This window comes from Pseudophryne corroboree, chromosome 6 (assembly GCF_028390025.1).
Source record: "Pseudophryne corroboree isolate aPseCor3 chromosome 6, aPseCor3.hap2, whole genome shotgun sequence".
NCBI classification, from domain to species: Eukaryota; Metazoa; Chordata; class Amphibia; order Anura; family Myobatrachidae; genus Pseudophryne; species Pseudophryne corroboree.
This window is the reverse complement of record NC_086449.1, coordinates 551984100-552008886: the sequence shown is the minus strand read 5'-3', so window position 1 is coordinate 552008886 and position 24787 is coordinate 551984100. Positions and strand designations below refer to the sequence as shown.

Below are 24787 nucleotides of genomic sequence, written 5' to 3'. Positions count from 1 at the left end.
CCCTTTTCATGGTCCATTATGGTGTGCTGGGGAAAATATTTTTTTTCTAATCTAGAGTAACCCCCCACTTAAATGCACCTACTGTATAATGGGGATGCAGTTAATTTGCTCACTGTCGGGATCCCGGCGGTCAGGATACCTACGCCTGAATCCCAACAGCCGACAATGCCAACAGCCAGAATCCCGGCGCACAGGGGCTATTCCCACTTGAGGGTGTCCACGACACCCATAGAACCTGCGGCGAGCCACCGAGCCCGCAGAGTGGCAAGCGTAGCAAGCCCGCAAGGGGTCTCTTAGCGCTCACCCAGCTGACAGCACTCTGGCGGGAAGGGTGCCGCTGTTGGGATCTTGACAGCCGGCATCCCATCCGCCGGTAAATAGTATGTAACCCGTATAATGGACCAATAAATTGATATGAGCAACTATCATACTGTACATATAATTTGTAATGTAAGTTTTACGAAAATATATTTTAAAAGGAAAAAGTTATCCTTCATCAGAATATCAGTTATAATATAGGTCACTTATCATACTTCTCTTATGGCGGTACAAAATTCGCTCTGCAGAACTTTCTTCAGGGACTGTAATTTGTGTACTGGCACTTCTTCCGATGTCTCCAACTTCTCCAGCAATTCTATAGCTCGAGTAACATCTGAATGAATAAACCAAGAAACAATTATTTATTATATGCAGGCAAGCAAATATAAAACTGTTCACTGCATACTGGCTTAGAGGCACTAGAGACAGACAGTGGGACTAGTCGCCATGAAGCGTACTGTATAGTATAAGTATAGTCAAAAGAAATGGGTCAGAACCAAGTGGGCAATGTAGTACCAGGGAATAGCAGAATAGGCCAGAGCGAAACCAAAGTCAGAACCAGGAGATCACTAGAAGCAGTACCAAAGGATCAGGCAAGGAGAATGTTCAGACGGACTGGATCAGAACACTGAAGTACAGGATATGACGCTGGTGTATAGGATACATGCCTAATACTCTGGCACTTGAACAGTGCCCAGAGACTCCCTTTTATTAGGAGGGGATTCAAATTTGGCACCAAACGTGTTCTAGCCTCTAGGCAATAAATTAACAAGTTCTTGCAGAATTCTCAAGGATAAATACTGCTGTAAAAGCATACATCTTGCCTCCATTTCCCCAACCCAACTAAAACTGCCAATCGGCGACCATCGATGATCGGTGAACCATCTGGGTGAAATTGTTCATATAAAAAAAATTCCAGATTTGTAGATACCGACCAGTTTCTAGGCTACGGAATTTTAGCAAGAGAAGCTTCTGCCCGGAAAACTTATTCGCAATTGCGTACACGTATGCAGCCTATATGCTAAAATGAGGAACATTGAGATTAAGGGTAGGCCTATGGATATGCAGACTGGATTCAGCAGTAGCATTGCAGACACCATGTTTTTGCATGTATGAGCTTGCAGCTGACGGCTAATACACACCCTGAAAATGGCCAAGACTCGCCTGTATTTTTCCAACCCCTACCCCCGTTAACACCTACAAACAGTCACTTCTCCATGAAATACCCATTGCGCACTGCGATCGCAGCATATGCACAGTCTGCTGATAATCGTTCAGTTGCGTGAACATCAGCCTTTGCATACAAACATGAATTAGACCATATTTGACCATTGTAAATCCTAAGCCTGTGGAATTAATTTCAACCCAAAATTATATTTTTGTTCACATTCAGCTCAGTTCCTCCTACCAGAAGTAGCAAAATCTCCCCGCAAATAAATACATGATAATAATGACACACATTGGGCCAAATGTAATAGAGTGAGAGTTTCAGAAAGTGAGAGATTTGGTAAGGTTTTTCAGTCTTTTTTAAAAAGTGGCAATCATTTACACTGTAAAACCAGGTTGATCTTGCTGTGTAAATGATTGCCACTTTAAAAAAAGACTGCAAAACCTTGACAAATCTCTCACTTTCTGAAACTCTCACTCTATTACATTTGGCCCATTATGTTTACTAAAGCACAATACTACAGCTGCACACTCACACACCACACTTGCACAGTGATGCACCACACATGCCTTCATTGCCATTTGCAAAGATGTACGGAGAACAGGTGATATATTAAATGCAAACAGGTAACATCAAAAGGGTATCTTTTGGCAAATGGAAATGGTGTGCCTACAAGAATGAAGAAAGAATGAAAGAACGTTTGTTTTACACTCGGGGGAGGGGGTTATGTAATAGCGTGCAACTTGCGGGATCCTGACAGGTCTGGCCGATGTCTTAGAGAGGCAATCATGTGCATGGCGAAACCAATTAAGATAAACAACATATTTTAGTGAAATATTTAAAACCATGGGCCTAATTCAGACCTAATCGTAGATATGCCGAAAGACCCACATCTACAAGCAAATTCTTTGACATGCGGGGGGATGCCCCCCCTGTGGAATCTGATATGTCAAGTTCAATAAACCAAGTTGAATGATTTCAGGAAGACGTCATTATCTTACGACTGATCAATCAGAGCGAATCAAACACAAGTCAATCGTTTGTCAGATATTCACTGCTTTACTAGGCGTACGGACATCCCTTTTATAGGAAAACTTATATAATGCAATACATACAGTAGAATAACATCTGTGAATCATTCAATTAATTGGATATAAAGGATCATTAATACAGAAAATCTCTTATCTTGTAGCTACGTCTGAAACGGATGAGAACTGTGTGGTGAAGTTTAAACTTCTGCACCTGGCAGCCTCCTACTTATTTATTGCTCATTGTTCTGTGTATTATGAAGGTCACAGCTATATTTTATCTAAATACATTCCAACGCTATGAAACTAATGAAACTATCTATTTGGTTACTGTCAGAAATCATTTCTTGTGTTCTGAATAATTCATTTACTTAAAGCTGTATTAAATAAAGTAACGTGTTTGACTTTACAAGATGGAGTCTGTATGGGCAACTCTTAGATCAGATCCAACACCCCTAAAACCCGCATGCCTGATCCAGTTCTCCACCCCCTGCAGGCATGCGAAAGCAACGCATGGCAAGTAGCCCTCTACCTATGCAGCCTGCAAAGGCAGACAGCTACCCGCCATGTTAAGGGTCGCAGCGGCTGCGTATGATGTCACACTTCCGCCGCAGCCCGAACCGCACCCCCCTAACGCCACCGCAACGCCCCCTCCCACCCCACGACTATCTCTGCCTGTCAATCAGGCAGAGGTGATCGCACAAGTGAGATTACATCACATTACACTGTGTGCGCACGTGCAGTGCAGCTGCTAGGCTTGCGTACACATCACCGGGCTTCAGCCTGCGACCGGTGCCGTAGCAGTGTCCAGGTTTGAGTTGGCCCCCATAATTGAAAGTAATACTGTATATACGAAAAGGGTTGAAAATAAATAAGATTTTACTCACCGGTAAATCTATTTCTCGTAATCCGTAGTGGATGCTGGGGACTCCGTAAGGACCATGGGGAATAGCAGCTCCGCAGGAGACTGGGCACAGCTAAGAAAGAATTAGGACTACCTGGTGTGCACTGGCTCCTCCCACTATGACCCTCCTCCAGACTTCAGTAAGGATACTGTGCCCGGAAGAGCTGACACAATAAGGAAAGGATTTTGAATCCCGGGTAAGACTCATACCAGCCACACCAATCACACCGTATAACTCGTGATAATATACCCAGTTAACAGTATGAACATAACAGAGCCTCTCAACAGATGGCTCAACAATAACCCTTTTAGTTAACAATAACTATATACAAGTATTGCAGACAGTCCGCACTTGGGACGGGCGCCCAGCATCCACTACGGACTACGAGAAATAGATTTACCGGTGAGTAAAATCTTATTTTCTCTAACGTCCTAGTGGATGCTGGGGACTCCGTAAGGACCATGGGGATTATACAAAAGCTCCCAAACGGGCGGGAGAGTGCGGATGACTCTGCAACACCGAATGAGAGAACTCAAGGTCCTCCTCAGCCAGGGTATCAAATTTGTAGAATTTTGCAAACGTGTTTGCCCCTGACCAAGTAGCAGCTCGGCAAAGTTGTAAAGCCGAGACCCCTCGGGCAGCCGCCCAAGAAGAGCCCACTTTCCTCGTGGAATGGGCTTTTACAGATTTAGGCTGCGGCAGGCCAGCCACAGAATGCGCAAGCTGAATTGTGCTACAAATCCAGCGAGCAATAGTCTGCTTTGAAGCAGGAGCACCCATCTTGTTTGGTGCATACAGGATAAATAGCGAGTCAGTCTTCCTGACTCCAGCCGTCCTGGAAACATAAATTTTCAAGGCCCTGACTACGTCCAGTAACTTGGAGTCCTCCAAGTCCCTAGTAGCCGCAGGCACCACGATAGGTTGGTTCAAGTGAAAAGCTGATACCACCTTAGGAAGAAACTGGGGACTAGTCCTCAATTCTGCCCTATCGATATGGAAAATCAAATAGGGGCTTTTGCATGACAAAGACGCCAATTCTGCCACCCGCCTTGCCGAAGCCAAGGCCAAAAGCATGACCACTTTCCACGTGAGATATTTTAAATCCATGGTTTTGAGTGGCTAAAACCAATGTGACTTTAGGAAACCCAACACCACGTTGAGGTCCCACGGTGCCACTGGAGGCACAAAAGGAGGCTGAATATGCAGCACTCCCTTGACAAATGTCTGAACTTCAGGCAGTGAAGCCAGTTCCATTTTGGAAGAAAATCGATAGAGCCGAAATCTGGACCTTAATGGAACCCAATTGTAGGCCCATAGTCACCTCTGACTGTAGGAATTGCAGAAATCGACCTAGCTGAAATTTCTCCTTTGGGGCCTTCCTGGCCTCACAGTACGCAACATATTTCCGCCCTATGCGGTGATAATGGTTAGCGTTCACTTCTTTCCTAGCTTTAAATAGCGTAGGGATAACTTCCTCCAGAATTCCCTTTTCCTTCAGGATCCGGCGTTCAACCGCCATGCCGTCACCGCAGCCGCGGTACGTCTTGAAACAGACAGGCCCCCTGCTGCAGCAGGTCCTGTCTGAGCGGCAGAGGCCATAGGTCCTCTGAGATCATTTCTTGGAGTTCTGGTTACCAAGCTCTTCTTGGCCAACTCGGAACAATGAGTATAGTTCTTACTCCTCTCCTTCTTATTATTCTCATTACCCTGGGTAAGAGAGGCAGAGAAGGGAACACATACACCGACTGGTACACCCACGGTGTTACCAGAGCGTCCACAGCTATCGCCTGAGGGTCCTTGACCTGGCGCAATATCTTTGTAACTTTTAGTTGAGGCGGGACGCCATCATGTCCACCTGTGGCCTTTCCCAACGGTGTACAATCATTTGGAAGACTTCTGGATGAAGTCCCCACTCTCCCGGGTGGAGGTCGTGTCTTCTGAGAAAGTCTGCTTCTCAGTTGTCCACTCCAGGAATGAACACTGCTGACAGTGCTAACACATGATTTTCCGCCCATCTGAGAATCCTTGTGGCTTCTGCCATCGCCATCCTGCTTCTTGTGCCGCCCTGTTGTGTACATGAGCGACCGCCGTGATGTTGTCTGACTGGATCAGCACCGGCCGGTGTTGAAGCAGGGGTCTAGCCTGACTTAGGGCATTGTAAATGGCCCTTAGTTCCAGAATATTTATGTGTAGGGAAGTCTCCTGACTTTTTCATAGCCTTGGAAGTTTCTTCCCTGTGTGACTGCCCCCCAGCCTCGAAGGCTGGCATCCGTGGTCACCAGGACCCAGTCCTGTATGCCGAATCTGCGGCCCCCTAGAAGATGAGCACTCTGCAGCCACCACAACAACGACACCCTGGCCCTTGGAGACAGGGTTATCCGCCGATGCATCTGAAGATGCGACCCGGACCACATGTCCAACAGATCCCACTGGAAAATCCTTGAATGGGACCTGGCGAATGGAATTTCTTCGTAAGAAGCTACCATCCTTCCCAGGGCTCGCGTGCATTGATGCACCGACACTTGTATACGTATTAGGAGGTCTCTGTCCAGAGACGACAACTCGTTGGACTTCTCCTCCGGGAGAAACCCTTTTTATCCTGTTCTGTGTCCAGAACCATACTCAGGAACAGTAGACGCGTCGTAGGAACCAGCTGCGACTTTGGAATATTCAGAATTCAGCCGTGCTGTTGTAGCACTTCCCGAGATAGTGCTACTCCGCCGAACAACTGCTCCCTGGACCTCGCCTTTATAAGGAGATCGTCCAAGTACGGGATAATTATTTCGGCCATTACCTTGGTAAATACCTCGGTGCCGGGACAGACCAACGGCAACGTCTGGAATTGGTAATGACAATCCTGTACCACAATTTTGAGGTACTCCTGGTGAAAAGGGTAAATAGGGACATGCAGGTAAGCATCCTTGATGTCCAGTGATACCATCCAGGCTTGCAATTATTGCCCTGAGCGATTCCATTTCGAACTTGAACCTTCGTATATAAGTGTTCAAGGCTTTCAATTTTAGAATGGGTCTCACCGAACCGTCTGGTTTCGGTACCACAACATTTTGGAATAGTAACCCCGGCCTTGTTGAAGGAGGGGTACCTAGATTTCACCTGCTGGAAGTGCAGCTTGTGAATTGCCGCCAGTACTACCTTTCTCCGAGGGCAGCAGGCAAGGCTGAGGTGAGGTAACGGCGAGGGGGAGTCGCCTCTAACTCCAGCCTGTATCCCTGTGATACTATTTGCAGAACCTAGGGATCCACCTGTGGGCAAGTTCCCGAGACGCGCCCCTACCGCACCTGTCTCCACCTGTGGAGCCCCAACGTCAAGCTTGCTTTTCTGAAGCCGAAAGGACTGTACCTGAAAATACAGTGCTTTCTTAGGCTGTGAGGAAACCTGAGGTAAAAAAAAAATTTCTTCCCAGCTGTTGCTGTGGATACGAGGTCCCAGAGACCATCCCCAACAATTCCTCACCCTTATAAGGCAGAATCTCCATGTGCCTTTTATAGGCAGCATCACCTGTCCACTGCCGGGTTTCTAATACCCTCCTGGCAGAATGGACATTGCATTAATTCTGGATGCCAGCCGGCAAATATCCCTCTGTGCATCCTTTATATATAAGACAACGTCTTTAATATGCTCTATGTTAGCAAACTATTTTCCCTGTCCTAGAGTATTAATATTATCTGACAGGGTATCAGACCACGCTGCAGCAGCACTATTTATGCTGAGGCGATTGCAGGTCTCAGTATATAACCTGAGTGTGTATATACAGACTTCAGGATAGTCTCCTGCTTTTTATCAGCAGGCTCCTTCAAGGTGGCCGTATCCTAATACGGCAGTGCCACCTTTTTTGACAAACGTGTGAGCGCCTTATCCACCCTAAGGGATATCTCCCAACGTGACCTATCCTCTGGCGGGAAAGGGTACGCCATCAGTAACTTTTTAGAAATTACCAGTTTCTTATTGGGGGAATCCACGCTACTTTACACACTTCATTCATTCATCTGATGGGGGAACAAAACACTGGCTGCTTTTTCTCCCCAAAAATAAAACCCCTTTTATGTGGTACTTGGGTTCATGTCAGAAATGCGTAACACATTTTTTATTGCCGAGATCATGTAACGGATGTTCCTAGTGGATTGTGTATATGTCTCAATCTCGTCGACACTGGAGTCAGACTCCGTGTCGACATCTGTGTCTGCCATCTGAGGTAACGGGCGCTTTTTTGAGCCCCTGATGGCCTTTGAGACGCCTGGGCAGGCGCGGGCTGAGAAGCCGGCTGTCCCACAGCTGTTTTACGTCATCCAGCCTTGTAAGGAGTTGACATTGTCGTTTAATACCTTCCACCTATCCATCCACTCTGGTGTCGGCCCCACAGGGGACGACATCCCATTTATCGGCCTCTGCTCCACCTCCACGTAACCTTCCTCATCCCACATGTCGACACAGCCGTACCGACACACAGCACACACACAGGGAATGCTCTGACTGAGGACAGGACCCCACAAAGTCCTTTGGGGAGACAGAGAGAGAGTATGCCAGCACACACCAGAGCGCTATATAATGCAGGGATTAACACTATAACTGAGTGATTTTTCCCCCAATAGCTGCTGCTTGTATAACAATATTGCACCTAAATTTTGTGCCCCCCCCCCACTCTTTTTAACCCTTTGAGCCTGAAAACTACAGGGGAGAGCCTGGGGAGCTGTCTTCCAGGTGCACTGTGAAGAGAAAATGGTGCCAGTGTGCTGAGGGAGATCGCTCCGCCCCTTTTTCGCGGACTTTTCTCCTGCTTTTTTATGGATTCTGGCAGGGGTATTTATCACATATATAGCCTCTGGGGCTATATATTGTGATATATTTGCCAGCCAAGGTGTATTTATTGCTTCTCAGGGCGCCCCCCCCCCAGCGCCCTGCACCCTCAGTGACCGGAGTGTGAAATATGAGGAGCAATGGCGCACAGCTGCAGTGCTGTGCGCTACCTTGGTGAAGACTGATGTCTTCTGCCGCCGATTTTCCGGATTTCTTCTTGCTTCTGGCTCTGTAAGGGGGCCGGCGGCGCGGCTCCGGGACCGAACACCAATGGCCGGTTCCATGCGGTCGATCCCTCTGGAGCTAATGGTGTCCAGTAGCCTAAGAAGCCCAAGCTACCACCAGTTAGGTAGGTTCGCTTCTTCTCCCCTTAGTCCCTCGCTGCAGTGAGTCTGTTGCCAGCAGATCTCACTGTAAAATAAAAAAAACCAACATATACTTTCTTTCTAGGAGCTCAGGAGAGCCCCTAGTGTGCATCCAGCTCGGCCGGGCACAGGATTCTAACTGAAGTCTGGAGGAGGGTCATAGTGGGAGGAGCCAGTGCACACCAGGTAGTCCTAATTCTTTCTTAGCTGTGCCCAGTCTCCTGCGGAGCCGCTATTCCCCATGGTCCTTACGGAGTCCCCAGCATCCACTAGGACGTTAGAGAAAAGTGTATTAAAAACCATAAATCATCCTGCTGTGTGTTGTCATGTATGGCTGTTCATTATTAAATTAACAACTCACTGTATAGGCACAGCATTGCACACACTGATATACTCGTGACTGTTAGCACCGTATTTCACACAGCACAGCGGCTGATTATCGATTGACTGCGCATGCACCGCAATGCGCACGCACGTCGCCAAACAGTGACAAGCTGGTGCAAAAATTTAGACCGCCCAGCCATTCGTAAGCTGATTGACAGGAAGAGGCCGTTTCTGGTTGGTACCTGCTGTCAGGAAAAACGCAGGCGTTCCCAAGCGTTTTCAGGGAGGGTGTCGGACGTCGGCTCCGGACCCGATCAGCCTGTTCTCATCACACTGTAGCAGTAAGTCCTGGGCTGCACACAGACTGCACAGACCAGAAAAATCATTAGATGGTGAGTGAGGTGCGGACGGATTTGCAGATGTATGTCCGCTGTCTGGGGGGACATTTTTCGCACAGCGTACACATGTTATTGCAGACTTTCACGGGGTGAATTTACACTCCCCTGGGCGGCAACTATCTAATCACAGGACACCAAAATTAACAGCACAGCGATCAGGTCAGAATTAGGCCCTATGTGCACACCCGTGTACTGATCAACCTACTTGATAAATATGTGATTCAAGGTAAAACCTTTTAATTGTTAAGTATTATCAGGGGAGATCTCATTGTGCACCACATAAAGGCACTTTCTCTCTTTTGTTTCACTGTACCTTATCAATTGTCGGTAGGCGCCACCCCCTAGTATTATATACTATAGATATTACAATATTAAGCAGGGGTAACTGAAGTCTGAATTGATATGGACAATTTAAACGTGTGTGAAAAACACTCTGCCTCCCCCCCCACCCCACCCCTGGTAAAATGCTAATTAAATCGGACAGCCCCAATAATTAGCCATAGGGTAGACCCTGCGGCTAATTGGATATTCTCTTAAAACATCAGCCCCTTGGTGTGTAAATGTTTCCTGAAAAGGGACCACATTGCAACACTACTTCTCTACTGTCTCTACTGTTCTAACTCATTAGGGCCAGACCCTAGTTTCTGTCCTTTCTCTAGCTAAACAAGACTACATAACGGTCATGCCAAATCATTTTACTTAAATAATCATTGTATTTAAATGTATATCCATGCTGACCCCAAATTTCAAAATGAAACTACAATTACCAATTGAATTATCTTTATTTCCCACCAGTGGAAAAAAATATTACTGGGGGTTCTCGTGTTACTGCTCCCACAGGACTGACAAATGCATACCTCCCAACATGACCCTCTCCAGGAGGGACACAATGCTCTGCTCCTGGACTTACCTCTTAATTTATGATTGCCATCACCTGTGTTGAACAGGTTAATGGATAAGAAAGGTGTTACAGCACAGGTGCTGGCAATCATAAATTAAGAGGGAAGTCCAGGAGCAGAGCATTCTGTCCCTCCTAGAGAGGGTCATGTTGGGAGGTATGCAAATGCCATATGCATAGAAATGTTTAGTGGCTGACTCCAATATTGTGGTGCTCAAGCATCCAGAGATTGCTGCTATGATTCAGAACGGAACATTCCTATTGCTTGTTTAGGTCAAATAATGACTTCTCAAATGTTACTGATATTAATAGTGTTCATACTGTATATCAGAATCCTTGTGATCATATTGACTAATACTTAAACTTGATTATCAGACTCCAGTAAGTAAATATCACACTTTGGCTGCTTCCAGTATTAAAGTACTCTTATATTATACTAATGTAAAATAGATAAAAAGAAAAACAGTATCAATAGATCAGGATTGCAATCCAAATGATATATTTGCAAGCACAAACACTGGAAACACAGAAGGCGTTGCTAGTATTGCCAGTAATTAACATTCCAAAATTCCATTTATTGGAGAGGATCCAAGTCATTAATGTTAGCCTGTGTATGACCCATGTTAACTGGGGCAATTGCCACTATTCTTTCTGTGTGGAAGGTCTGCAACATTACTGTTCCTGCACACATAAAAAAGGACCGATATTGCTATTTTTAGCAGACAGCTTTGTCGAGTGTCTAGAAATGAAGGGATTTAATTGCAAAGACTATGGATTGCTTTATTAACATGAAGAACATTTAAAGATACACTTAAAAATTATGAAATATTTTTGATAAGTATTAAAGCAACTCTCACTGTAAAACACAAAGGCGAGAATGCCTCATTTAAATGCTGCAATGGTTTTCTAGTTCAACTGCTGACTATGCCATTATTTTTTTTTTAAATTGAGAATTCTTTATTGAACATTTTCAATAGAGAAAAAGAAAAAAACAGACATTAAACAGTAACAGTTACATTATGTTATTCACCACTCGGTTATATAACCAAATTAGTCCCAATACATTAGTGACTAGAACAACAGTTAATTAGAGTTCGTATAATAAGAAATATACCTACAGCACTTGTCCATTCGACACAGAATAATCAGTGCACGTTACCATATACCAGCAGACCTATGTGCATATATACACAGACATTCCTCTGCGAAGGAATATAGTAAACCAAAAGGGGAGAAAAGAAAAAAAGGAAAGATGCTTGAAATAAAAGAAATAAAAAAAAAGGGATATCAGAATCAATATTGATATGCCCCATGTAAAACAAGTACCCACATAATTACGCTGTTGCTGCAGCTCCTGTCCCTCTTCCCAACCCTGAGTCACACCATCTATCCCATTTAACATGGAATTTATGCATAGCATTCCGTTTTTTAAACATATATTTTTCATGCCTGACTACGTTTTCCACCAAAGCCCTCCATTTATATATCACCGGGGGATTATTTGTACACCATACTCGTGCTATTATGACCATGGCTAGTGTAGTGAGACAAAGGACATACCGTTAGATCACTAAAGAATGTGTCTCCTCAAGATCTAAACCAAACATACATATTCTTGTATTAAAATTAGGCAAAGAGGGAGCTGTCTGCAAGATGTCTCTCCATACTTACTTCCTACTAAAAGGAGAGTACTAAGGGGCATTCCCACAATAAATGTCATTAACCAGCATTTTCCAATCGGCACCTAGGACAGAAGGAATCATCTCAAAGACCTGCCCTCAAAATAGACACAGGTGTATGATATACTCTATGTAAAAAATAAGAATTTACTTACCGATAATTCTATTTCTCGGAGTCCGTAGTGGATGCTGGGGTTCCTGAAAGGACCATGGGGGGAATAGCGGCTCCGCAGGAGACAGGGCACAAAAAGTAAAGCTTTAGGATCAGGTGGTGTGCACTGGCTCCTCCCCCTATGACCCTCCTCCAAGCCTCAGTTAGGATACTGTGCCCGGACGAGCGTACACAATAAGGAAGGATTTTGAATCCCGGGTAAGACTCATACCAGCCACACCAATCACACTGTACAACCTGTGATCTGAACCCAGTTAACAGTATGATAACAGCGGAGCCTCTGAAAAGATGGCTCACAACAATAATAACCCGATTTTTGTAACTATGTACAAGTATTGCAGATAATCCGCACTTGGGATGGGCGCCCAGCATCCACTACGGACTCCGAGAAATAGAATTATCGGTAAGTAAATTCTTATTTTCTCTATCGTCCTAGTGGATGCTGGGGTTCCTGAAAGGACCATGGGGATAATACCAAAGCTCCCAAACGGGCGGGAGAGTGCGGATGACTCTGCAGCACCGAATGAGAGAACTCCAGGTTCTCCTTAGCCAGGGTATCAAATTTGTAGGATTTTACCAACGTGTTTGCCCCTGACTAAATAGCCGCTCGGCAAAGTTGTAAAGCCGAGACCCCTCGGGCAGCCGCCCAAGATAAGCCCACCTTCCTTGTGGAATGGGCATTTACATATTTTGGCTGTGGCAGGCCTGCCACAGAATGTGCAAGCTGAATTGTATTACACATCCAACTAGCAATAGTCTGCTTAGAAGCAAGAGCACCCAGTTTTTTGGGTGCCTACAGGATAACAGCAAGTCAGTTTTCCTGACTCCAGCCGTCCTGGAACCTATATTTTCAGGGCCCTGACAACCTCCAGCAACTTGGAGTCCTCCAAGTCCCTAGTAGCCGCAGGTACCACAATAAGCTGGTGCAGGTGAAACGCTGACACCACCTTAGGGAGAAACTGGGGACGAGTCCGCAGCTCTGCCCTGTCCGAATGGACAATCAGATATGGGCTTTGTGAGAAAAAGCCGCCAATTCTGACACTCGCCTGGCCGAGGCCAGGGCCAACAGCATGGTCACTTTCCATGTGAGATATTTCAAATCCACAGATTTGAGCGGTTTAAACCAATGTGATTTGAGGAATCCCAGAACTACGTTGAGATCCCACAGTGCCACTGGAGGCACAAAAGGGGGTTGTATATGCAGTACTCCCTTGACAAACTTCTGGACTTCAGGAACTGAAGCCAATCTTTTCTGGAAGAAAATTGACAGGGCCGAAATTTGAACCCTAATGGACCCCAATTTGAGGCCCATAGACACTCCTGTTTGCAGGAAATGCAGGAATCGACCGAGTTGAAATTTCTTCGTGGGGCCTTCCTGGCCTCACACCACGCAACATATTTTCGCCACATGTGGTGATAATGTTGTGCGGTCACCTCCTTCCTGGCTTTGACCAGGGTAGGAATGACCTCTTCCGGAATGCCTTTTTTCCTTAGGATCCGGCGTTCCACCGCCATGCCGTCAAACGCAGCCGCGGTAAGTCTTGGAACAGACATGGTACTTGCTGAAGCAAGTCCCTTCTTAGCGGCAGAGGCCATAAGTCCTCTGTGAGCATCTCTTGAAGTTCCGGGTACCAAGTCCTTCTTGGCCAATCCGGAGCCATGAGTATAGTTCTTACTCCTCTACGTCTTATAATTCTCAGTACCTTAGGTATGAGAAGCAGAGGAGGGAACACATACACCGACTGGTACACCCACGGTGTTACCAGAACGTCCACAGCTATTGCCTGAGGGTCTCTTGACCTGGCGCAATACCTGTCCCGTTTTTTGTTCAGACGGGACGCTATCATGTCCACCTTTGGTATTTCCCAACGGTTCACAATCATGTGGAAAAACTTCCCGATGAAGTTTCCACTCTCCCGGGTGGAGGTCGTGCCTGCTGAGGAAGTCTGCTTCCCAGTTTCCACTCCCGGAACGAAAACTGCTGACAGTGCTATCACATGATTTTCCGCCCAGCGAAAAGTCCTTGCAGTTTTTGCCATTGCCCTCCTGCTTCTTGTGCCGCCCTGTCTGTTTACGTGGGCGACTGCCGTGATGTTTTTCCCACTGGATCAATACCGGCTGACCTTGAAGCAGAGGTCTTGCTAAGCTTAGAGCATTATAAATTTACCCTTAGCTCCAGTATATTTATGTGGAGAAAAGTCTCCAGACTTGATCACACTCCCTGGAAATTTTTTCCTTGTGTGACTGCTCCCCAGCCTCTCGGGCTGGCCTCCGTGGTCACCAGCATCCAATCCTGAATGCCGAATCTGCGGCCCTCTAGAAGATGAGCACTCTGTAACCACCACAGGAGAGACACCCTTGTCCTTGGACATAGGGTTATCCGCTGATGCATCTGAAGATGCGATCCGGACCATTTGTCCAGCAGATCCCACTGAAAAGTTCTTGCGTGAAATCTGCCGAATGGAATTGCTTCGTAGGAAGCCACCATTTTTACCAGGACCCTTGTGCAATGATGCACTGACACTTTTCCTGGTTTTAGGAGGTTCTTGACTAGCTCGGATAACTCCCTGGCTTTCTCTTCCGGGAGAAACACCTTTTTCTGGACTGTGTCCAGAATCATCCCTAGGCACAGCAGACGTGTCGTCAGGATCAGCTGCGATTTTGGAATATTTAGAATCCATCCGTGCTGTTGTAGCAGTATCCGAGATAGTGCTACTCCGACCTCCAACTGTTCCCTGGACTTTGCCCTTATCAGGAGATCGTCCAAGTAAGGGGTAATTAAGACGCCTTTTCTTCGAAGAAGAATCATCATTTCGGCCATTACCTTGGTAAAGACCCGGGGTGCCGTGGACAATCCAAACGGCAGCGTCTGAAACTGACAGTGACAGTTCTATACCACGAACCTGAGGTACCCTTAGTGAGAAGGGCAAATTTGGGACATGGAGGTAAGCATCCCTGATGTCCCGGGACACTATATAGTCCCCTTCTTCCTGGTTCGTTATCATTGCTCTGAGTGACTCCATCTTGATTTGAACCTTTGTAAGTGTTCAAATTTTTTTAGATTTAGAATAGGTCTCACCTAGCCTTCTGGCTTCAGTACCACAATATAGTGTGGAATAATACCCCTTTCCTTGTTGTAGGAGGGGTAATTTGATTATCACCTGCTGGGAATACAGCTTGTGAATTTTTTCCCATACTGCCTCCTTGTCGGAGGGATACCTTGGTAAAGCAGACTTCAGGAGCCTGCGAGGGGGAAACGTTTCGACATTCCAATCTGTACCCCTGGGATACTACTTGTAGGATCCAGGGGTCCTGTACGGTCCCAGCGTCATGCTGAGAGCTTGGCAGAAGCGGTGGAAGGCTTCTGTTCCTGGGAATGGGCTGCCTGCTGCAGTCTTCTTCCCTTTCCTCTATCCCTGGGCAAATATGACTCTTATAGGGACGAAAGGACTGAGGCTGAAAAGACGGTGTCTTTTTCTGCAGATATGTGACTTAGGGTAAAAACGGTGGATTTTCCAGCAGTTGCCGTGGCCACCAGGTCCGATGGACCGACCCCAAATAACTCCTCTTCCTTTATACGGCAATACATCTTTGTGCCGTTTGGAATCTGCATCACCTGACCACTGTCGTGTCCATAAACATCTTCTGGCAGATATGGACATCGCACTTACTCTTGATGCCAGAGTGCAAATATCCCTCTGTGCATCTCGCATATATAGAAATGCATCCTTTAAATGCTCTATAGTCAATAAAATACTGTCCCTGTCAAGGGTATCAATATTTTTAGTCAGGGAATCCGACCAAGCCACCCCAGCTCTGCACATCCAGGCTGAGGCGATCGCTGGTCGCAGTATAACACCAGTATGTGTGTATATACTTTTATATGATATTTTCCAGCCTCTTGTCAGCTGGCTCCTTGAGGACGGCCCTATCTATAGACGGTACCGCCACTTGTTTTGATAAGCGTGTGAGCGCCTTATCCACCCTAAGGGGTGTTTATCGGGGGGAACCCACGCATTTAATTTATCTGATTCAGGAAAAACTACAGGTAGTTTTTTCACATCCCACATAATACCCTCTTTTGTGGTACTTGTAGTATCAGAAATATGTAACACCTCCTTCATTGCCCTTAACGTGTGGCCCTAATAAGGAATACGTTTGTTTATTCACCGTCGACACTGGATTCAGTGTCCGTGTCTGTGTCGACCGATTAAGGTAAACGGGCGTTTTAAAACCCCTGACGGTGTTTTTGAGACGTCTGGACCGGTACTAATTGTTTGTCGGCCATCTCATGTCGTCAACCGACCTTGCAGCGTGTTGACATTATCACGTAATTCCCTAAATAAGCCATCCATTCCGGTGTCGACTCCCTAGAGAGTGACATAACCATTACAGGCAATTGCTCCGCCTCCTCACCAACATCGTCCTCATACATGTCGACACACACGTACCGACACACAGCACACACACAGGGAATGCTCTGATAGAGGACAGGACCCACTAGCCCTTTGGAGAGACAGAGGGAGAGTTTGCCAGCACACACCAAAAAACGCTATAATTATATAGGGACAACCTTATATAAGTGTTTTCCCTTATAGCATCTTTTTATATATTTCTAACGCCAAATTAGTGCCCCCCCTCTCTGTTTTAACCCTGTTTCTGTAGTGCAGTGCAGGGGAGAGCCTGGGAGCCTTCCCTCCAGCCTTTCTGTGAGGGAAAATGGCGCTGTGTGCTGAGGAGATAGGCCCCGCCCCTTTTTCGGCGGGCTCGTCTCCCGCTCTTCAACGGATTCTGGCAGGGGTTAAATATCTCCATATAGCCCCCGGAGGCTATATGTGAGGTATTTTTAGCCAAAAAAGGTTTTCATTTGCCTCCCAGGGCGCCCCCCTCCCAGCGCCCTGCACCCTCAGTGACTGCCGTGTGAAGTGTGCTGAGAGGAAATGGCGCACAGCTGCAGTGCTGTGCGCTACCTTAAGAAGACTGAGGAGTCTTCTGCCGCCGATTCTGGACCTCTTCTCGTTTCAGCATCTGCAAGGGGGCCGGCGGCGAGGCTCCGGTGACCATCCAGGCTGTACCTGTGATCGTCCCTCTGGAGCTAATGTCCAGTAGCCAAAGAAGCCAATCCATCCTGCACGCAGGTGAGTTCACTTCTTCTCCCCTAAGTCCCTCGTTGCAGTGATCCTGTTGCCAGCAGGACTCACTGTAAAATAAAAAACCTAAGCTAAACTTTTCTAAGCAGCTCTTTAGGAGAGCCACCTAGATTGCACCCTTCTCGGCCGGGCACAAAAATCTAACTGAGGCTTGGAGGAGGGTCATAGGGGGAGGAGCCAGTGCACACCACCTGATCCTAAAGCTTTACTTTTTGTGCCCTGTCTCCTGCGGAGCCGCTATTCCCCCCATGGTCCTTTCAGGAACCCCAGCATCCACTAGGACGATAGAGAAATAAGATTTTAAATCTACCGGTAAATCTTTTTTTCCTAGTCCGTAGAGGATGCTGGGGACTCCGTAAGTACCATGGGGTACAGACGGGGCACTATAAAGAACTTTAGAATGGGTGTGCACTGGCTCCTCCCTCTATGCCCCTCCTCCAGACCTCAGTTAGAGAAACTGTGCCCAGAGGAGATGGACAATACGAGGAAAGGATTTTGTTAATCTAAGGGCAAGATTCATACCAGCCCACACCATCCACACCGTATAACCTGGAATATACGCAACCAGTTAACAGTATGAACAAAACAGTATCAGCTAAAGACTGATCTCAACTGTAACATAACCCTTATGTAAGCAACAACTATATACAAGCCTTGCAGATTTTGTCCGCACTGGGACGGGCGCCCAGCATCCTCTACGGACTAGGAGAAAAAGATTTACCGGTAGGTTTAAAATCCTATTTTCTCTTACGTCCTAGAGTATGCTGGGGACTCCGTAAGGACCATGGGGTTTATACCAAAGCTCCAGACCGGGCGGGAGAGTGCGGACGACTCTGCAGCACCGACTGAGCAAACGCAAGGTCCTCATCAGCCAGGGTATCAAACTTATAGAACTTTGCAAAAGTGTTTGAACCCGACCAGGTAGCTGCTCGGCAAAGCTGTAAAGCCGAGCCGCCTCGGGCAGCCGCCCAAGAAGAGCCCACCTTCCTAGTGGAATGGGCCTTTACCGAATTTGGTAACGGCAATCCTGCCGTAGAAAGAGCCTGCTGAATAGTGTTACAGATCCAGCGTGCAATAGTCTGCTTCGAAACAGGAGCGCCAACTTTGTTGGCTGCATACAGGACAAACAGTGCTTCTGTTTTCCTAACCTGAGCCGTCCTGGCTACATAGATTTTGAAGGCCCTGACTACATCCAGGGACTTGGAATCCTCCAAGTCACCCGTAGCCACAGGCACCACAATAGGTTGGTTCATATGAAATGAAGAAACCACCTTAGGCAAAAATTGAGGACAAGTCCTCAACTCTGCTCTATCCACATGGAAAATCAAATAGGGGCTCTCGTGAGACAAGGCCGCCAATTCGGACACCCGCCTTGCAGATGCCAAGGCCAACAACATGACCACCTTCCAAGTGAGAAATTTTAATTCAACCGTTTGAAGAGGTTCAAACCAGTGAGACTTCAGGAACCGTAACACCACGGTAAGGTCCCATGGTGTCACTGGGGGCACAAAAGGAGGCTGGATGTGCAGCACTCCCTTTACAAAAGTCTGGACTTCTGGGAGAGATGCCAATTCCTTCTGAAAGAAAATAGACAGGGCCGAAATCTGTACCTTAATGGAGCCTAATTTTAGGCCCATATCCACTCCTGTCTGTAGAAAGTGGAGAAAACGGCCCAGATGGAAATCTTCCGTAGGAGCATTCTTGGCTTCACACCAAGATACATACTTCCTCCAGATACGGTGATAATGTTTCGCCGTCACCTCCTTCCTAGCCTTTATCAGAGTAGGGATGACTTCCTCCGGAATACCTTTCCCAGCTAGGATTCGGTGTTCAACCGCCATGCCGTCAAACGTAACCGCGGTAAGTCTTGGAACACGCAGGGCCCCTGTTGCAACAGGTCCTCCCTGAGAGGAAAAGGCCACGGATCTTCTGTGAGCATCTCCTGAAGATCTGAATACCAGGCCCTTCGAGGCCAATCTGGAGTATTGTTTTCACTCTTTTTTGTTTTATGATTCTCAATATTTTTTTGAGATGAGAGGAAGAGGGGGGAATACATAGACAGACTGAAACACCCATGGTGTCACCAGGGCGTCCAACGCTACTGCCTGAGGGTCCCTTGACCTGGCACAATACCTCCGAAGCTTCTTGTTGATGCAGGACGCCATCATGTCTATGTGAGGAATTCCCCAAAGACTTGTTATCTCTGTAAAAACTTCTTGATGAGTCCCCACTCTCCTGGATGGAGATCGTGTCTGCTGAGGAAGTCTGCTTCCCAGTTGTCCACTCCCGGAATGCAGACCGCTGACAGAGCGCTTACGTGATTTTCCGCCCAGCGAAGAATCCTGGTGGCTTCCGCCATTGCCACTCTGCTCCTTGTCCCGCCTTGGCGGTTTACATGAGCCATGGCTGTGACGTTGTCTGATTGAATCAGAACCGGTAGGTCGCGAAGAAGATTCTCCGCTTGTCATAGGCCGTTGTATATGGCTCTCAATTCCAGTACGTTGATGTGTAGACAAGCCTGCTGGCTTGACCATAGCCCCTGAAAATGTCTTCCTTGTGTGACTGCTCCCCATCCTCGGAGGCTCGCGTCCGTGGTCACCAGAACCCAGTCTTGAATGCCGAACCTGCGACCCTCTACAAGGTGAGCACTTTGCAGCCATCACAGGAGAGACACCCTGGCCCTGGGGGACAGGCTTATCTTCTGATGTATTTGTAGATGGGACCCGGACCACTTGTCCAGGAGGTCCCACTGAAACGTCCTTGCATGAAACCTGCCAAAGGGGATGGCCTCATAGGCTGCCACCATTTTCCCTAGAAATCGAGTGCATTGATGAACAGACATTCTTTTTGATTTCAGCAGGTCTCTGACCATGTTCTGGAGGTCCCGGCTTTTTCCATCGGGAGAAAAACCCTTTTCTGTTCCGTGTCCAGAATCATGCCTAGGAAAGATAGTCGAGTCGTTGGAATCAATTGCGACTTTGGCAGATTGAGAATCCAACCGTGTTGTTGTAGCACTTTCAGGGAGAGCGACACGCTCTTCAGCAATTGATCTCTCGATCTCGCTTTTATCAGGAGATCGTCCAAGTATGGGATAATTGTGACTCCTTGCCTGCGCAGGAGCACCATCATCTCCGCAATCACCTTGGTGAAAATCCTCGGGGCCGTGGAAAGCCCAAATGGCAACGTCTGAAACTGGTAATGACAGTCCTGTACAGCGAATCTCAGGTACGCCTGATGAGGAGGATATCTGGGGACATGAAGGTATGCATCCTTTATGTCGAGTGACAGCATAAAATCCCCCCCTTCCAGACTGGTGATCACAGCCCGGAGCGATTCCATCTTGAATTTGAACTTTTTCAAGTACAGGTTTAGGGATTTTAGATTTAAAATGGGTCTGGCCGAACCATCTGGCTTCGGGACCACGAACAGGGTTGAATAGTACCCTTTCCCCTGTTGGACTAGGGGAACCTTGACAATCACTTGCTGTTGACACAGCTTTTGAATTGCAGCTAACACTACTTCCCTCTCTGGGGGAGAAGCTGGCAAGGCCGACTTGAAAAATCGGCGAGGGGGCACCTCTTCGAATTCCAGTTTGTAGCCTTGGGATACAATATCCATCGCCCAAGGATCGACGTCTGACAGAACCCACACCTGGCTGAAGAGTCGAAGACGTGCTCCCACCTGTGCGGACTCCCTCAGTGGAGACCCAGCGTCATGCGGTGGATTTAGTAGAAGCCGGGGAGGACTTCTGCTCCTGGGAAATAGCCGAAGCAGGTGTTCTCTGGCGAGGAAGGATGAGCCCCGACCTCTTCTGGACTTATGCGACCAAAAGGACTGCATCTGGTATTGTGGAGTTTTCTTTTGCTGTGGGGGAACAAAAGGCAAAAAAGTAGATTTACCCGCGGTAGCTGTGGCAACCAGGTCCGCGAGACCTTCCCCAAATAAAACTTCACCTTTGTATGATAAAACCTCCATATGCTTCTTTGAGTCGGCATCACCCGTCCATTGGCGGGTCCACAGGGCTCGCCTAGCAGTAATCGCCATGGCGTTGGCTCTCGAACCTAGCAGCCCAACGTCTTTTTGAGCGTCTCTCATATATAAGACTGCGTCTTTAATGTGACCTAAGGTCAATAAAATGGTATCCCTGTCTAGTGTATCAAAGTCAGCTGACAAGGTATCTGTCCAAGCTGCAACTGCGCTACATACCCAAGCCGATGCTATTGCCGGTCTGAGCAAAGTACCCGTATGCGTATAAATAGATTTTAAGGTCGTTTCCGGTCTGCGATCAGCAGGATCCTTGAGGGCTGCCGTGTCTGGAGACGGTAGCGCCACCTTCTTGGACAGGCGCGTTAAAGCCTTGTCCACCCTGGGTGAGGATTCCCAGCGTACCCTGCAGCCTTTTGTCTGGAGTTTTCCAAGCTTATTCAAACAACTCGTTCAGCTCATGAGATGGGGGAAAGGTTACCTCAGGTTTCTTTTCCTTATACATGCGCACCCTCGTGTCACGTACAGAGGGGTCATCTGTGATATGCAAAACATCTTTTATTGCAATAATCATATAATGAATACTTTTGGCCACCCTTGGGTGTAACCTCGCATCATCGTCATCATCATCACTGGAGTCAGAATCCGTGTCGGTATCAGTGTCTGCTATTTGGGATAGGGGATGTTTTTGAGACCCTGAAGGGCCCTGTGACCCAGTCGAAGCCATGGATTGACTCCCTGCTTTTTCCCTGGACTCTGCTTTGTCCATTCTCTTATGTAATAAGGTCACATTTGCATTTAAAACATTCCACATGTCCAACCAATCATGAGTCGGCGTTGCCGACGGAGACACCACAATCATCTGCTCCACCTCCTCCTTAGATGAGCCTTCGGCTTCAGACATGCCGACACACTCGTACCGACACCCCCACACACACAGGGATATAGTTATACGGAGACAGTTACCCAATAAGGCCCTTTGGAGAGACAGAGAGAGAGTATGCCAGCACACACCCAGCGCCAACTGACACTGGAAACAATTTCCCAGATAATATAGCGCTTTTTATATATAATTAACTGTGTAATACACTCACTGCGCCTTACAAGTCCCCGTCCCCCCCCTTCTTTTCAGCCCTGTGTCACCGTGTTCAGCAGGGGAGAGACCGGGGAGCCAGCTTCTCTGCAGTGCTCTGTGGAGAAAATGGCGCTGGTTAGTGCTGAGGGACCAAGCTCCGCCCCCTCCAGCGGCGGGCTTCGGTCCCGCTCAAATGTATAAAACTGGCGGGGGATTTTTATCATTACTGCCTCCGCAGCCTATATACATATAAATGCCAGACTTAGAGGTTTATATTGCTGCCCAGGGCGCCCCCCCCCCCCCCCCCTGCACCCATCAGTGCCTGCTAGTGTGTGTTGTGTGTGGGAGCAATGGCGCGCAGCATTACCGCTGCGCGCTTACCTCAGGGAAGACCTGAAGTCTTCTGCCGCCTTAGAAGTCTTCTTTTCTTCTTATACTCACCCGGCTTCTATCTTCCGGCTCTGTGAGGAGGACGGCGGCGCGGCTCTGGGACGAACGGCGAGGGGAGACCTGCGTTCCGACTCCCTCTGGAGCTAATGGTGTCCAGTAGCCTAAGAAGCAGAGCCTATCACTTAAGTAGGTCTGCTTCTCTCTCCTCAGTCCCACGATGCAGGGAGCCTGTTACCAGCAGTGCTCCCTGAAAATAAAAAACCTAACAAAATTCTTTTTCAGAGAAACTCAGGAGAGCTCCCCTGTAATGCACCCAATCTCCTCTGGGCACAGGATCTAACTGAGGTCTGGAGGAGGGGCATAGAGGGAGGAGCCAGTGCACACCCATTCTAAAGTTCTTTATAATGCCCATGTCTCCTGCGGAGCCCGTCTATACCCCATGGTCCTTACGGAGTCCCCAGCATCCTCTAGGACGTAAGAGAAATATAGAAATATACTTGCTCATAACAGACACAAGGAGTAGTATACCTAAGGGATCCTAAAATCTGAGTTCAATGCTCGTTTGATAACGGGCCTATATCAGTTTCCCATTTCAATTTCAGAGGATCAAGCTGGTTCGGAAACAAATAATTGTTAATCTGGGCATAGATACTAGAAACATGACCTGTAGAACCCAATCTCACTAAGAATGATTTAACAAGTGAGGGTGTCAGCACAGGGTCAGTGCGTATAAACTGAGATTGGATTGCATGTCTTAGTTGTAAATAATGTAAAAATGCACTATTAGGAACACTAAACTCACTCTGTATCTTATGAAATGATTTTAAAGTTCCTTCACTGTACTGTATAATTGACCTAAAGTATTAGCGCCCTACAACAACCATATATTGTCTATAAAAATTTTAAGCAGTTCGAAATATGAAGCATTGTGCCACAGGGAGAGAACCGCATCATAAACAGACCACTCAAAAAAAGTATGAGCATATCGCCAAATTAATAGAGCTTGCCGAAACAAAGTAGGCAAACCATAGACAGACATTCCACACAGTAGAAAAAGTAAAGAAGAGAAGAAGGGCCCCACCTGCTTGCCTAGAAAGCCCACCAAAGTCAAATCAGCAGTGTCCTTTACCCAACTAACTAGGTCCCTCATTCCGAGTTGATCGCCTCAAGCTACTTTTTGCTGATGGTGTGATCAACTAATATCCGCCTATGGGGGAGTGTATTTTAGCATAGCAGGGCTGCGAATGCTTGTGCAGCCCTGCTATGCTAAAAAAAATTCCCACAAATCAAGACCAGGGTAAGAGTTACTTACCCTGTGCGACGGCTCCAGCGATGAAGGTCTCGGTCCTGAAGTCAGACATCTACCCTCCAAACGCCTCGACATGCCTGCGTTGGACTCACCACGCCTGGAAAACGGTGAGTATCCGCCCCGGAATGCTTCCCACCTGTCCATCTTCTTGCGATCACTGCTGCGATCACATTTGTCGCCAGGCAACGATGCACGTGCGCAATGCGTACGCCGCGCATGCGCATTTCTGACCCATTCGCACCGCAGCAAAGAACCGCTATGTGCGACTGCGAACGGGTCAGAATAACCCCCTAAATGCGCCAATTGAGCCGCTATATAATAGACCCAAAGATTCAGAAGACCAAGTCCTCCAGATGTTTTGGATTTATATAAAGTTTTAATGGAGATTCTTGCCGGCCTATTGCCCCAAACAAATGATGATAAAATACTCTCAATAGTAGAGAATACTGTTTTGGGAATATATACTGGAGAGTGCAGCAGAACGTATAGGAATTTCAGTTGAACCGACATTTTAAATAGATTGATACAGCCTAAGGGGTATATGCAATTGCGGTCGAATTCCCGAAAATGTCGAAAAACTGGACATTTTCGCCCCAAAAAAAAAAAAATCCACAATGCAATTCAGTACTTTTCGTCAAAAAAACGGACTTTCCAAATTCGACTTTTTGAAATTCGACATTTGTCAAATTCGCCATTTCTGCAATGGTACAAATGCGGCAATTCGACAAAAGTATATTCAATTGAAGATTGTAAATTTGACAACAGTGCTTTTAGACAGTAAATTCGTCATTTTCAATCCGCCACACTTT

The 24787-nt window shown here is 47.1% G+C and overlaps 1 protein-coding gene across 7 annotated transcripts in view; it reads right to left on the bottom strand.

Moving 5' to 3' along the window:
• LIN7A (lin-7 homolog A, crumbs cell polarity complex component) overlaps positions 1 to 24787 on the bottom strand; it is a 259197-nt gene that overhangs the window by 45660 nt on the left and 188750 nt on the right. For all 7 annotated transcript variants that reach the window (XM_063927715.1, XM_063927711.1, XM_063927714.1 and 4 more), the window contains one exon: positions 534 to 652. Coding sequence is in view for 6 of the 7 variants with exons in the window: in XM_063927711.1 (XP_063783781.1) it covers positions 534 to 652 (119 nt within the window). In the remaining variant the exon portion in view is untranslated. The remainder of the gene's footprint in view (positions 1 to 533; positions 653 to 24787) is intronic.